Source organism: Diceros bicornis, chromosome 31 (assembly GCF_020826845.1).
Source record: "Diceros bicornis minor isolate mBicDic1 chromosome 31, mDicBic1.mat.cur, whole genome shotgun sequence".
NCBI classification, from domain to species: Eukaryota; Metazoa; Chordata; class Mammalia; order Perissodactyla; family Rhinocerotidae; genus Diceros; species Diceros bicornis.
Genome location: NC_080770.1, coordinates 17,833,583 through 17,850,612, shown reverse-complemented (window position 1 = coordinate 17,850,612; position 17,030 = coordinate 17,833,583). Strand labels below are relative to the sequence as shown.

The window sequence follows — 17,030 nt, the reverse complement described above, 5'->3', positions numbered from 1 at the left end:
TACTACTTTGTTGTCTTCTGCCAATTTTAAGGTTATTTTATTTTTTCCATTTTATTTCTTTCCCTGCCTTTTTATATATACTGCTTTTTATTGTCTTTGCATGATTGTTTCAGGGCTAACAGTTAAAAATATGCATCTTTAACTTATCAAAGTTTACCTAGAGTTAAAACTGTTCCACTTTAATCTTCGTCCTTTACAACTGATGCTTCCACTTTCCACATTCCACTCCATCCTTCCTGTTTCACAATATCCACTTCCCAACTCACTCCACAAATGTGATAATCTTATAACAGTGCAATTCCATTTCCTCAAGTTTCATTCTTTGTGTTACTGATATCATCTATTTTGCCTGTGTCTATATTATAAACCTCGTTACTATACCATTATTTTAGTTTGAAATAGTCAGTGGTTTCAATACGATGTACATAGATGGATTTTCTTTCTGATTCATTCTACTAGGATTCACTGGGATACGTATATTGATGTTTTCCATTAAATTTGAAAAGTTGCTGCCATTATTATTATTTTCTTACACTAGGCTTTCAGTTATGCATATTTCAGACCATCTGATACTGATCTGCCTGTCCTTGAGGCTCTAATCTTTTTCCTCTAATCATTTTTTAAAAGACTTTTTTGGGTTGTATAATTTCCAGTAATTTGAATTAAAGTTCACTGATATTTTTTTAACATCACAAACTGCTATGAATCTAATCACAGCATTTTTTCATTTCACTTACTTTTCAGTTACATTTCACTTCCTCTCATTTTATCTTTCACTCTAGAATTTTAATTTGGTTCTTTATTAGATTTTTATTTCTCTGCTGAAACTCTCTGTTTACTCAATTTTCTATTTAGTAATATATTTTTTAAGTCTTTGCCTATGCTTATAAGACATGTTTAAAAGTCTTTGCTAAATCTATTATCTGAGATATCTTGGGGTCATTTTCAATTGATTCCTTTTTTCTTGTTTATGTTTTAGCTTTCCTGAGTTTTTCTTGTCCTGTAACTTTTACTGATATTTTAAATTGTCAATAATACATTGTAGAAACTCTGGGTTCTGGTATCTTCCTATGAAGATTGTTAATTTGTGTAACAAGCCATTATTATTGTAAGATCATTTTGACTCATAAAGTCTGGGTTTTATATTTTGTTAGTGTAAAGTTGTCAAAAGCCTATGGTGTTTCCCAGGTCCAAATAACTTGGGGAATTTGACATATAAATTCTGTCTTCCCTACAGATGTTGTTGAGGCTTAGATTTCAACTTTTTCTAGAGTGGGTCTTGAGAAGGCTAAAGACTTCACTCTAGCGGTCAGCCCAACGGCATAGCAGTTAAGTTCACGCATTCCACTTTGGCAGCCTGGGGTTTGCCTGCTCAGATCCTGGGGGTGGACCTACTCACCACTCATCAAGCCATGCTGAGGCAGTGGCCAATATAGAAGAGCTATAGCTCTACAACTTTATATGCAACTAGGTACTGCCGCTTTGGAGAGAAAAAAGAAAAAGAGGAAGATTGGCAACAGATGTTAGCACAGGGCCAATCATCCTCAAAAAAATAAAACAAAGAAAAAGAAAAAATGAAAAGACCTCACTTTAAGGAAAAGGTCTTATTCCAAAACCCCAGAACTTCTGATGACTCAGATGGCTGCCTGAGATACTATTAAAGTCTTAAGCGTTCTGGGTAAGATGCAATTCCAGTGTCTCTGAGCTATGTTTTATCATTAGTATCTCCATTCTTTCCCCAACCACATCGCAGTCATTTTCTTAAAAGCCTTCTGTAGCCTTCTCCAGCATATGCATACCCCATCCTTCTTCCAATGATGTTCTCTCTGGCACACTTCATTCAAGTCTATCTTCCCCCCAGCCAGCACTAAGCTCCCTCATCTTTTATGCTCCGTAAACAGACCATAGCCATTTTAGTTGCCTTGAATGCTGATTTCTGCCTCCTCAGTTCGACGGCACATCTGGGTTCTTCTTTGATTCCAGTTCATCTGTACTTTGATCAGGAAATTATCTCGAGGCTCATAGCTAGAGTGATCATAGGATTAACATTGCAAATTTCCCTTCTCTGGTGGACAGACTCTTCAGGTGGCCCCATGGTCCCTGCCTCCTGATAGCTGTACCTTTGGACAATGCCAGGCAATTTAGTGTAGGTAGTCATGTGACTTGCTAATAGTCTAAGCATATGGCAAAGATAATAGGATGTATATGATTACATGATTTCATTACCTAAGATCCTGACATCCATCTTGGTAGGAGACTCTATTGTCCATGCTGGTTTGATAAGTAAGCTTTTATAGTGTGGGCTGCCTATATTGAGAGGCCTATGTGGGGAGAATCAGAGAGGAACCTCTAGGAGGTGAGGGTTTCATTAGCCAACTGCTAGCAAGAAATAAAATCTTCAGTCTTACAACTGTAAGGAGTTGAATTCTGCCAATAAAAATGAATCCTTCCCCACTCAAGCCTTAAGATGAGACTGCAGCCTTGGCTAACATCTTGATTGAAATCTTGTGAGATTCTAAGCAGAGGATCAGGCTAATTAATGTGTAGACTACTACTCACCCACAGAAACTGTGAGACAGTAAATGTGTGTGAGTGTGTGTGTGTGTTTAAGCTGTTAAATTTTTGGTAATTTGGGGGCCGGCCCTGTGGCATAGCAGTTAAGTGCATGCGCTCTGCTGCTCGTGGTCTGGCTTTGGTTCCTGGGTGCGCACCGAGACACCGCTTTGTCAGGTCATGCTGTGGCGGTGTCCCATATAAAGTGGAGGAAGATAGGCACAGATGTTAGCCCAGGGCCAGTCTTCCTCAGCAAAAAGAGGAGGATTGGCAGGATGTTAGCCCAGGGCTGATCTTCCTCACAAAAAAAAAAAAAAAATTGGTAATTTGTTATGCAACAATAGAAAACTAATACACCTTTGTCAGGTATCACAATCCTTTTATCTTATGTGCAATGCCTAAGTACAGTTGTCTCATATAATTCGTCCTCTTTTATCTTTGCTCATGGTGGAAGGCCTATTCTGGTATTAGTGTCTTAGCAGGCTGGAAATAGGATGTTCTTGATGCACATTTCTGGTGTCATATTTTCATTTTGAAGAGCTTATTTTATTATCTTTACATAAAGATATTTCACCAAACATATTGCTTACTCATTACACTATACTTCAAAACATACTGTAGTTCTCTTATTTCAACACAAGAAATTCTCTATTCCATTTTCCAGCTACATATAAGTTGCTTGATTTATTATGTAAATATTGAGTAGATTATATTTTTATTATAGGTTTCCTAGAAATGACTCAAATCCAAAAACACTTTCCAGCTGACTAGATATTTCAAGTTCCACTCCTTTTTTAAATGATTTTCTTATTTTAGTAATCCCCATTTAAAAATACCATAAGAAGTGACTATTATTCAAATATGTGATTATAAATCCCCTCTCAGACATGTCTGAAGATGTTAGGAAGCCAAGGCAGAGAGTAGCCCTGAGATTCCTGGGAATATTATGAAGTCTTTAGCTAAATGGAGAAAGCAAATGAAATCTGATATTACTAAATACGTATATTTTGTGCGAAATAGTGTGGTAACTGCTTCTCAGACATTATCTCATTTTTATCATTTATCTCTATTATCTCAAGTACCTAGATCATTTCTCTCTTTGAGAATACAAAATAAAGACTACTGACTTTATTGTTTTTTCCATTTTTACTTGCTTATTCTTTGTGTCTTTTATTTGTTTTTAATGACTAAGCCTCGGCTGGCTAAGAATATTTTTTACAAAAGTTATAATTTAAAAGGATTATACTTCAAAATGTTATATAAATACCTATGTAATATTGTCACATAAAGCCTAAAATACTTACTTTTGCTCTCTTCAAGAAAAATTTTGCAGGCTCTTCTGCTGGATGAAGACTATATCAAGTATCTTAACAGTATAGATAATATCTATCCAATGTATTCACATCCATAACCTGAACATTTTTTGTTACATAATATTGTGCATATGCATGTGTTTTTGTGTGTGTGTGTGTGTGTGTGTGTGTATGATTTAGTCCAGAGATTTTTGATATAGTATTCATGTTGTTTACCATAGCCCTCAGCATGTAAGCATATATAAAGTTGAAGTCATGATAATTGAATTGATTTAAGGCAGAAGATAATTTCAATCACTTCATCTTTTCAGAAAAAATGTAGAGAAATTTAAGCTACAGTTTAAGCAAAACACAAAGTATTTCTTCTGTTATTGCTTGGTAACCGTTATTTAGAAAAAACATCAAATAATGCATCCATGATTAGATGACTAGAAAACACTGTCATTGATATATGAATTGCAACTGGCAAACTGAATTGCACTTTTTTCATTGGGATTGACATTTTGGAGAAATAAAATAATTGCTAATACTCTTCCTTATTGGTAGACAGTTAGTATAGCAGTTGGTATACAGTTAGCAAAGCAGAAAACAATGAAAAGACCTCTATTATTCACTCACACTTCTTTCTTAGATCAATTCGTAAACTTTTTACATGATATGGAATCAGATCCCTGATACTCTTGGACAATTAATTTGGACCACATGAAGACTTTTCCCCTTGTAAATGAATTTTTTGTAGAACATGTATTGAGAGAATGATGTCAGTGTTCCGCTCTTCCAGATCTCCAGTGTGTGATTATATTCTGCACACATTCACCACTTACTCATTAATTCTTGACGGCTTCATATACATGCATTATTTTCACCTCTTATTTTGTTTTCTCTTACCAATAAAGTCAGAAACTTATGTACGTGTGTGCATATACATGTATATATAGAGAGAGAGACATCTAAAAGAGAGGTGTCCTCTCAATAACAAGAAATAGCTTTTATAATTTTTATGAATATTTCTGTTTAATTTGTTAAAGCCTATCTAGTAAACAAAATCACCCAAAAAAGTAATAAATAGAAAACTACACTTTAAATTGCTACATTTAGACTGAAATAAACTTTTTTCTCTATATATCTATGTAGATATATTTTTATTAATTTATTAAATAAATATTTTTTAACCCTTACAATATAGCAGATGCTTTTTAATCACTGAGATAAAGCACTAAACATAGCAATAAGTTGCTTTCTTAATAGTGTCTAGAGTCTAGTGAAGAAGATTGACAGTAAGCAAGATAAGAAATATATAACATGCTATATAGAGCACTAACAGGTAAGCAGAAAAAAATGAATCAGACAAGCATTTAAGAAATGTCATGTGAGGGAGAATTTAAATTTTGGTTAAATGGGATGGGAAGGTCTTACTGATAAATGACATTGAGATAAACAATGGAAAGAAGTAAGTGGGTGAAAGATGTGAATATCTGTGTTTAAAACAATATAGCAACACAGACAGAGGAAGGAGCTGGAAGGGGCTTGATAAATTCAAACAGCAGCGGAGGCCAGCATGGCTACGAGAGGTGAAAGATATTAAATGCTAAAGCAATAAAACTATAGGACTTTTTATTTTTCCAACAAGATTTCTCTTCCCTTACAGTATATTTTACTTTTCAAAACACTCAAAATACTTAAAAAACTTAAACATTTGTTTCTACCCTGTAGACATTATCACTTCCATGTTGTTCCAAAATCTATTTTTTTTTAGCTTTATAGCTCTTTGCACCACACAAGTATTTGGATATACGACTTAAAAATCTTTTACCGGATTGATTTTCTCAAGTTTTCTGTAATTTATATATATATAATATGTTTATGAACCTGTATATAAAATATACTAAAATAAAATAAAAACTACTATGCACACACCAAAGTTCAAAATTTCTTATCCATGGCATCTGTGTTGGTCCACACGTGCCCCAAATTCATGTTTCTAGTAATAGCAATAGGAATCACTTCCTCAACTTCTCTGCAACTGAAAGTGGTGTTCCGTTCAAAATAGTTTCCTGCTTGTACCAAGGGCATTCAAACACCTACACATTTTCCTATTTTCTCTGAGCTAAAATGCTTCTCTACTTTCTGCCACATGTGATCATCTCACCCTCTTTTCATGCTTCAAGCCAGCTCTACACCTTCCTTAAGAGCTCGCCAGAGAGGTGAGCTTTCCCTCCAAGGAATAAGTAGCCTGGCACTTATTTGTATCTGTGACCTAGGCAACTCTAACCTTGATATTTACCTGGTAATCTGCAGAATTTCACATCCAAATTCTATGTAAGCCCCTTAACATGGGAGCAGAGGCTTCCAGTATATGTTACCAGACACATACCCAGGTTCTTTACCCACCACACAAGAGGGGTCAAATAAAATTAGAACACCAGACTTATGGCAAGGAAAGAGTTTTTATTTTGGGTGACGTCAGCCAGGGGACGTGAGCTTTCAAATTTGTCCCATCTCCCCAAAATATGGGAGGCAAGGGGTTTTAAAGGTTTTGAGAAGTGTAGCTGTTTGTAGGGAGGGGGAGCCTGTGGCCTGGCTGGGTGGTGCTTTCCCATCAGCCTGCGTTTGGCGTTGTGAGGCTGCTGGCAGGGAGGAGGAGGGTGAGATAAGGGAATCGCAGGTGGGTGTCCTTCAACCATCTCTGTGGTGGATGGTGGATTTGGGTGCCAGGAAGCCAAGGAGTTGAGGTCTGAGAAACTTTAGCTTCTTGATATTTTCTGGATATCAGTTTCCCGGTAACAAATCTCAAGACCGGATAATTAGTCACAACTTCAGTGTGAGCCCAGCATGAGGCCACCTGGGCTTTTAACAATTTGTAACTTCTGTCTACCTTGTAAAGTTCAGGGATACAAGGGTAAAACGATGTTTCCATGTGAATGTAACTTAGAGAAGCAGGGAAAGAGGATGAGTGCTTTTGGTTTTATCCCCATATATGCTGGGTTTAATGTAGGGGAACTGATATTATGGCCGGCATCATATAGAGGGTAAAAGCATTGGCACTGGATTCTGAGAGGGGAGTTGGAGTTTTTGTTCCCCATAATTATGTTCCATGTCATTATTAAAAATTGCTCTGCTTCTCTAAGACTCAGGTTTTTAAACTGTAATTAACTTGTGACTTAACTTCCCTGCATCTCATTTTCCTCATGAATAAAATTGGGTGGATAATATCAAACTTCTGAGATGTTGTAAAGATTAAATGAAATAATGTTTGTCGAGCACTATGCAGAGAGCCTGGCACAGTAACCTTCAGTAAATATAAACTCACATTAATATCTCAGCAAAGGAAAAGTCCATCTCTTCACAAGTACCGAGTGACTACTCCAGGAATACAACATTGTCATAATCTCATATCCACCTGTCATTTATAAGTTATCCAATTTTTTCACAACATTAACTTTCTTACTCCCTGCAAAAGCACTGTGAGATTTTGTAATTGAAAAATATTAGTTATTTACATCTTTTATCACTTTCTAAGATGGATCTTTTCTATTACGTTGAAGAGTAATTATTTTCTTTGTGCTTCTGAGAGGCCAGCAATACAAGTTTCCATTAAGTACTGAGACTAGATTTAATTGATTTGAATTACAAAAGAAGGAACAGTTTTAGTACTTCTTGGATTTCAGGGGAAAAGCAACAATGCAATTCGAGCACTTTATTGGGGGAGAATCAGAGAACAAGCCCCTAAGAACATCAAGGAAAAAGGAATTTGAGTGGACTGATAAATCAGTTGAGGATTTAAAAATTAGTTTACAAGAGGGTGCACTGCATAAAATGTATCCTTTTCCCCCCAACGAAATCATCAATAAAATCTACTTCGCATGCTGATGCTAAAGAATTGGTTAGCAACTATTGCATAAAAAGTATGCCACACATGAACTATCAAACTTGAGTTCCACATTTTCCATATTTGGTAGTTGCTAAAACAAGACTTTAACAATGAGACCAGGTGAATCACTTAATCTAAGTCTACAATCTGTTCTGGCCCATAAACTACATCCAAAAACAATATAGTAGTTTAGAGTGTGACAGCACAGGTTTTAAGCTTGTTTCTGCCACTTTTAGATGGGTCACTTTTTAATGAGTCATTTTAGTCATTGGTAAAATGAGATAATTGATACTGTCTTCCCATTAATTGATGAGGATTTGTATTGGTGTGGATAAATTACAATTAATATTAGGGACTCCTCAAGACTGAATCACAAACATGAGTATGAGGGGACAAGAATAAGAAAACCCTGGTCTTCTGGTCTTCATCTTTCCTCCTCTAACTTACTCAACAATTAATTCTTCCCCCTGACACATGGTATGAGCTTAAATCTTTGTTGCTTAAATACTTCTCCATAGTTTTTAGCTTTGGTATTGGCATTTTCACAATAGTAAAAACATAAATGTTGGTTAGGCATCTCTCTTCTGCCTCTGTGTTATGGAAGGATGATCAGATAATATATGATATGATGTAGACTGGAAATAGAGTCCTCAGATACCAAAGCTTGTGAATTATCATTAGACGCATGGTAGTAAATATAGTGTATATGTAGTTTAGTGCAGTATATATAAGCATGCTTTAGACCTAGAGAAATTCTTATGTGTGACTGGAAAATTGCTTAAATTATTTTAGCTTAATTGTTTCTTTTCATGCCATGAAAATTAAATTAATTTTTATAAAGTGTGTAGCATAATTCCTGATGTTTAGTAACGGACTCAATAAATACTATTCACTCATGTTAAACCTTATTAAATAAAATGTGAATATAAATAAAGCAATTCAGTCAAGACTCCATGCATTACATGTTCAATAGCTGAAATAATTTTTAAAGAAAAAAACCTGAAAAAGTATATTTGAATTCCTTAAGAAAAAATCAAGTTGGAGTCATGCACAAGCCAAATTTAAAATGTCTCTTTATTTCTTGTCAGTTCTCTCATGTCCTTTAGTTATTCTGGATTCTCTCATATGTTAACGTTTTAACACATCCTTATAATTATTCTTTCCTCACCAGATTTCAGAACATATTGAAAAGTGAGACAAGAGATAGATTGACATCAAAACATCAATATTATTGCTCAAAGTATAAAAATTGGAGAACAAGACTCTCATCATGTAGCCTGGTAGGTTTGAAGCCTTTCACTCCTGAGTGAGAAAGAATTATCTATCCAGTTCCTGAAGTTCTGGGAAATTATAAACTTTCTTCACAGAGGCAAGTTTCTTAACATATAGCAGAGAACAAAACAGGTAAACCCTCTCTGCAGGTAGATCTGAAGTGAGAAGGATGGGGCTGAGTTAAGAAGTCGAATATTTTCTCATTTATTAATTAGTAAGTTTCATCACTGAATAACCACAGGAGCCAGTAGATATTGTAGGAAACGACCAAGACGACCTCTATGATAAAGTAAGACTTTGGAATGTCTAAATTATTTCAGGGCCAAGACAGCAGACAAAAGAGAGAATAATTAACATGCTATCACCTGTCCCATATACGTGTATTTTCTTGGGCCACAAAAGGAAGAAGAATATTTAGAGTCCCCCACCTCCCTGACTTCACTGTAGTTGGAAAATGTTTCCAAGAAAAGACAAAGTCATTTGTTTCCTGGAGGTAAAGCAACAGGGATGCAAAGACCTTAGAAGATATCAGAAAGGCCTGAAGAACTAGACCCAACATTTTTTCCTCCATCTGAATGTGTACCTCCTTCTTGACCCCTTCTTGTGTTGGTTAAGTTCTCTCCACCTATACCGTGGGGAGACACAGAAAGTGAGACAGCACAGAAAACCATTTCAGCAGGCCTCATGGAGAACTAAATCTTTGCTCATTTGTAAACACAACCAGAAGTCCCGTAAACAACAGCAGATTTGGGAATGAGTTATTTTCTTTCTCTTCAGAAGTAGGTGTTTCTTTCTCTCTAATTTAGTAGATTTCAGCTTTAATGATGCTCTATGATGCTTACAGCTCACCTTTTATTTGTTGACTTTTGTCTGCTCTTTACTCCTCTACTTCCTCTGATTCTAGATCTTTGCCACTTACTTTTTGTTTCCACTGCCTTTTCTCTGTTGTATTCATGGTTAAAAGACCCAAGGACAATGAGATAGGGTCAGTTGATCACCAGGGCACCCCAATTCTGAAAAAGGTTTACTCCAAACCACCCCATAGGCTGCTTCCTAGCTGGAGGTGGTTGCACTGGGATATAAGATATATTCTCTCCTCTATCAGTTTCAGTCACATCAAAGGTCAGAAGACAAAGCAGGGAAATGTGTGTGTGCATGCATAGAAAACAGTGATTGTGTCAGTCTCATGGATTGAGCATGTATCCTATATGGGGGGGGAAAAAAACAGAAAAAACTTGCAGGATGACCTTATCTAGTTATTCTGACAGCAAGTTCCAAACTGAACCCACTAACTTCCTTCCAAATTATCGTATTCCTCCACACACACACACACACACACACACTGCCCATTTGGGTTTAAAAAATACAAGGCAGAAACCTGAGAATGACGTTTTCGTCCCCAAATTAAACTGAACGTTCTCCCGCTTTTTGGAATGGCTTTGTTTTCACTTTCCCTCTCCCTTCCCCATGCCCTTAACCTTTAGTAGATTCTCATTGTTTTCAATCTACAATAAAGAACCAAACTCTAAACCGCTCACCTCGCCTCTAAACCCTCTGTCCTATATTCACCCACTAATCAAAGGGTCTGGATTCCTTCTTCAACTCTTAGTCTGTGTGAGACATCTTATCTTTGTTTTGTAAAGAAATTTCATTCTAATATTCAAGATATTTCTCATACAAGTTTATTCTTACAAAACGTCACTTAACTATTCTCTCTAATCTCAGAGGAAAATGGGCCTCTTCACTCTCAAATGTTGACCTAGACATTTAAGGAAGGATAAGAACATCCCAAAACAAACAATCATATGCAAAATGTTAAAGGCACATTCACAGAGAAGCACCAGTTACAGATAGGATTCTGGAGCTTGAGTAAGTGACCGGCACCAGAAAGTTATATTTGGGAAAATTGGCTCTGTGTGTTACATTGAAAGAAATCTCTATAGGAGTGATCTTGTACCCAGGTGAAAATTGAGTTTGCCATTGATGGAAAATACCTCTTTGATACTAAGCACTACCAGAACAATGGTTCTTCCCATTAAAAAAAAGATATTCTCATGCAGGCAATACATATCAGGTTGAATATTATATTCAGAAACCAATATCTGAGGATGCTCTACTAGCATAAATGTTGGAATCTCCAGATTCTGCCTTCCCTAATTTTTGTTAGATAACAGGGTTATGGGTAGGAGCATTACACATTCTCCATGTCTCAGGACTCATTGCTTTCTATCAACACAGGCAAAATGCTTTCTAAATTGTTTGATGGTAATACAGCTATCACCTCTTCTCATCACTGCAGTCAAACCTGTACTGATAGCTTTAGATGACGTCATCTTCCAACAATGTCTAGTTTCTTCACTCTAGAAGACTGTTTCAAACGTTGCTATCATGACAGATGTAGTAAAGGTAAATAACCACAACTTGATGACCTGCCTTGACACATTCTGCCAGGAACATTTGGAAAGCTTTCCTCAGTTCAAATGCAGCAAATTATTACTGCTTTTCCCATTATTCTGCGGGGTCGGCAAAGGTAAAATTGCCAATAAGTTAACATGTTTCATATCTCTAAAAACCACGTAGTATTTTGCAGCTCAAGCACTCATCTTCATAAGGGATTCATGTGTGTCATTCTTGCTCTCCTTATCCAAGAAGATGAACCTAGCAAGTCCATCCTTCTCAGTGTGGTAACATGACTAGGACAATCCTTTGGACCACACAAGGGCTTCCCCATTTTCATAGCCCTTCAATGACTATTCTTATTCCTTTCATTTTCCTCAAACTGGATTTCCAATATATAATGTCTGATACAAAATTCTAAGATTATATATTTTAAAAGGAAATAAAATTCTGATGTTTGTATGCTGACTGAACATATAATTTGGAATACAAACAGTGTGTACACCGATACCCACCCTTTCTTCTGCTGCTGCAGAGATCTTTCACAGTTTAAATATTCCAAACACGATAGACAGCTCTGATCTTATTGGGGAAGAGGCAGCTCTAGAGGTAACATTAGTAAAAAAATATATAAATGAATAATTCCTCTAATATTTGTTTTGATAGCTCTTTCACACAGAATTTAAGATCTATAATATCTACTTATTTATAATATGTTTGATAATCTCTTTATAGTGATAAAAGGGCAAAACTACTTTTTGTTCATACGCACCCTCACATTACCTTCTAAAGAACTCTGAAGACAAATTTGACAGGAGTGATGGAGAAGGTGGAGGCGAGTAAGGGTGTTGTGTATTGTGAAAGGAACATTGTGAGAAGCCTGGTGACTGTGCCCAAGAGCTTGGAAAGGTTGGTGCCAGGAAGTTTAGAGAATGAAAGATCATGTGGAGGAAATAGAGGAGAACAGAGATGCCTAATGTGGATTTTATCAAATTTTGCTGCTTTAATGTTCAAATTTACCTTTTCTTGTCTTCCTATATAGCTATTCCTTTATCATTAAGACCCTATAAAGTTTGTTAAAAGAAATAACGAAGGAAAATTACTGATTTCTCCCTCAAGATGGGAGTTGGAAGAAAATGACTCCCACATAGCCCAGAGCTAACATTTTTGTAGTTTTATATAAAACTCCTTGTTTCAGTTACTCAAATACCTTTATTTTTTCCTCCTACTCCTGCCCACAACTTGTAAGCCGTCTGCATTTAAAACCTGTATATCAAAATTATAATCATTTTCTAATTAATACAATAAAAGTGAAGATGATTAAGTAGTATTCTAGAGGAAGACAATTCTGAAACTAAGATAACGTGGCCATCTTTTTCATATGTGAATTCAGCTTTAGAGAATTAGCTGATGAATCACCAATAAAAACAGATGGAATGTCAACTTTCTTTAACACATCAATTGTACATACTGTTGTTGGGTTCAAATCCTTCCTTTCTTTGTATTACCTCTCCCGATTATAATGCAATTATTGATCATGAGCAGATAAAACACCGATAGTTAAACTTCTGCTATTAGTTATATTTTCAATCTAACAAAGTTAACTAGACGTGTATTATTTTTCAGACAATATGCTGGGGTTGGAGATATAAAGATGAGTCATCTTTTTGTGAAACAGAAAATTTAGGCAATATTCTGAAAACTTAAAAAACAACAACAGCAACAACAACCTTTAATGGCTCCAACGTGCTATTTCAAATATTTTAACACCTTGGATTGAGTTTGAGATTAATTTACTATTTAAAAATAACAGCAGTTTATTTCACGTGTGATAAAAGTAAGAGGTCACTCATTCAGAATAATTAAGATTCCTAGCAAATTTGGGTAAAAATCAAAATTAATGTATGAAGACGGTGATAAATAAGATATGAATTTTTTGAGTCATAGCACAATCCATTTCGGTAGGAATTTTCTCAGTGCCACCATAACATCTTTGTTTCTCAGACAATATATTATAGGGTTAAACATTGGTGTCATGATGGTATAAAAAAGAGAAAGGAATTTGTCCATTCCTGTTAAATGACTGGACTTTGGTGTCAAATACGTAATGATGCCTGATGCAAAGAATAAAGCCACAACCATGAGATGAGAAGAACAAGTAGAGAAGGCCTTGTCTCGTCCATTTGCTACTGGCAGCTTCAGAATGGTTGAGATTATTTTCACATAAGATCCAAGTATCAATGTAAGAAGAATAGTGACAACTAGAACAGTAACCACATAAATCAGCATCTTAATCATACAAGTGTCCCCACAGGCAAGCTTAAGTACTGGAGGTATGTCACAGAAAAAGTGATTCAACTGGTTAGATCCACAGAAGGGTAGAGAGAAGATCTGGTAGGTGAACCCTGTGTGGACTGGAATTCCACTGATCCAACAGCCAGCTGCCAACTGGATACGCAGCCTATTGTTCATGATGAGAGGGCAGAGCAACGGGTTGCAAATGGCAACATACCTGTCATAAGCCATTGCAGTCAGAATGAAGCACTCAGTGGCTCCCAAGATGAGAAAGAAATACATTTGAATAGCACAGGCCAGAAAGGAAATATTTCTATTTTGTCTACAAAGATCTATTAATAATCTGGGGATAGTGACTGGCACATAACATATTTCCAAAGAAGAAAAGTTCCTAAGGAAAAAATACATGGGGGTCTGCAGGGAAGGATCAACCTGGGTTATTATGATAATGAGGCTATTGCTCATCAGAATAATCATGTAGATGATCAGAAACACCCCAAAAAGAAATCCCTGGAGGTCAGGAACATCAGAAAAGCCAAGCAGAATGAATCCCACCAATGCAGTGAGGTTCCCCTGTGCAGGATTTTGTCCGGTGGATCCCATCTGTGAACAGAATGATTTCAAGGTTTAGAAGTCACTTCAACCTGTTGAGCCCAGCTGCAAATGAGACATATTAAATAGATGATTTCAAATCCACTGATACAGGACAGATATACAGGTTTTTTTGGTTTGTTTCTTTGTTTTGTATTTTTGGTAATATTGATAACATATTTGGTAATAATTTGGTAATATATTTCAAATCCAATATCACAAAATTCCAGTATGTAAAAACAGAAAGTAATCTTAAACTCTATTCTTCCTGCTCATATTAACAATATGGATAAATGGGCAACACAGCAAAACAGGCACCAATAAAATAAGACCAAAATGTGTCAGGTAGCCTAGTCTCAGGGTAAGAACCTCTCTAGGGAAAATGTGACATTCTCTGATGAGAAAGTTTTCTCCTTCCTGATCAATCTGATCTATATTGCTTTTTATTTGTGTTTTTTCTGCCTGGCACCTTGTAATTTACAATCTGTTTTTATGATTCTTTCATATTTAGTTTGATTTTTCCCCTGTGAACTGCATCTCAGGTAACCAAAGGGCAAGGTGCTCAGTAAGACTCTAATGCCAGGCCCAGTCCAGGCCAGCCTCGGCCACCACTGTCTGGGAAAGAGACTTAGACACTGGTCAGAAAGTTAAAGGAATATTACCTTGCCTCCATCATAGAAAAATATTTCATTTAATATATCATACAAATTTGTACTGGAAATAATGCGTCATAACAAGTCACATGTTCACTTGAAGTCTAGAATGTGAAATAAAGTAAATAAGATTGTGTTCTAATATGTCCTCACCCTGTCTTGGTCCCCAATAATCTTAATTCTGCTTGTATTCCAAATTCTATGCCTTTAGGAGTAGTTAGATAAGTTTAGAGCCTTTAAGGGGTAATTAAACAAGGAAAAGAGAAAATAGAAAGTGCAAGAGAACTTGATCAGAGGGTTCACACACCTCACACCAGACAAAATGTAAAATCTGTGTTAATAATATTATTAAATACTAAGTATACATTATAAACATAATATGTATTATATAGTACATATTCTAAACATCTATATCTGAACAACGATCAGATAGCACAGTGCTAAATGCAGTATAGACTTAGCCTAATCAGCTTCTTCAAGAATTAAGCATTTTTATGTCAAAAAAAGTTCAGTCTCTCCTCCACCGGACTGGATCCTAGACAGCACTTTTTGTGATTTCCATCCTGCCATCACTAATGCTCAACTGTGACATTTTCAGATTGTCACATACTCCAAAATCCACATTGCCATGAGACTTTAAGTTTCTCCTCCATTTCCCAGACTCCAAATTCATCTTTCTTCCTGCAGAATACAACCTCCCTTTTTTTCTTTTAAGACCCCCAGTTCCCCTTCCTTCTCACAAATTCCAAAGGACTAAAACAAGTTAACAATTTCTTTTTGTTTCTCACTTCTCACTAATTATAAACTCCTCCTTTTTTAGTTCAGTGGATCCTCTGTTCTGACTTTAATTTTTCACAGCATGCTCTAAAGATAAATGCTCCATCCTGGCTCATCTCTGCTTATCGCTCAGAAACATCAAGAGGAGGGACAAAGGACCTAGGACATTTCAGATTCAAATAATATAAGATTCTCTATAAACCGAGTGCACTGCCCAAAATCTTCTCCTGTCCTCCCTCTCTTTAATGTCTGGTCTCCCTTTTTTTTCTCCTCTTTTCACATTTTGCTAGTTATTTCCCCATTTTACACCTGCTCAAAACTTTCTAGATTGCATATCACCTTCTCTACACTTTTTTCTTCAGAAGTTATACCTGATGAAAAAGAACTGAAGCAAAAATAAAATTGAATTTTCAGTGACCCAGATATGTTTGATGAATATATCAGGCTGTCATCAATATATATTTTCTACCATATATTGAAGTTTATTATGAATAAACACTAAGTGTATGCTAAATACAAAGAGAGTTAAATACTAGGGATACTATTGGTAAATATTTATGAGCTCAGTTTCTGTTTTTACAGAGTTTATGGACTAGTAGGGAAGGCGGACAGGTAAGTCAGGTGTTACCCTACAACGTGCGGAGTCTGTGTAGAAAGAATTGCAAGGTGTTAGGGGAGCACCAGACAATTTCTTAAGGAAGTGACATCTGCTCTGAGACTTTGTCAAATCTTAAGGTATCACAGAATCATTCTATTATTTTTACTTTTAAGAAAAGAGAATAAAACATATTCCAGGAAAAAAATGCTTTCATGTCCTCATTCAGTTTTGTGTTCCAATAGATAGTCCAACGCTTATGTGAGTGAGAGATCTATAAATATATCCAGGTGGGTAATTGCATGAAAGATGTCCCACTAATTTCAACAATTTTGCTCGATTTAACTAGATTTAAGTACTCACTGACCAAAGAACTTGACACTGAGTGGCTTAAAATGGAAATTAGATATATTTGGGTAACATGTCCTTATTTAAATTATCAGAGCTTAATTTTCCTTGTTTGAAAATATGCATGGTAATAATATGTAAGTCAGGGAGTTGTTTTGAGGAGTAAGGAGCATAATCTATGTTAACAGCTTGACTTAAAATAGGTAGTTGAAGTTCTATTAGGCTTTGTTGTTATGATCATTATCATACTCATTGTATTTATCATTGTTATTTTCTCATTATTATTTATCATTTATATCTCTTTTTTTTCTTCTTGAACTTTGCTCATCTTTTATCCTGCCCTGGAGTAGTCTCTTCTCAATCTA

General features: G+C 35.8%; 1 protein-coding gene across 1 annotated transcript; it reads right to left on the bottom strand.

Moving 5' to 3' along the window:
• Nucleotides 1-13,347: 13,347 nt before the first annotated feature.
• Nucleotides 13,348-14,304, bottom strand: LOC131395626 (olfactory receptor 10AG1-like). The gene has a single exon (XM_058527483.1). The coding sequence runs from the start codon at nt 14,302-14,304 to the stop codon at nt 13,348-13,350; it is 957 nt and encodes a 318-aa protein (XP_058383466.1).
• Nucleotides 14,305-17,030: the final 2,726 nt, after the last annotated feature.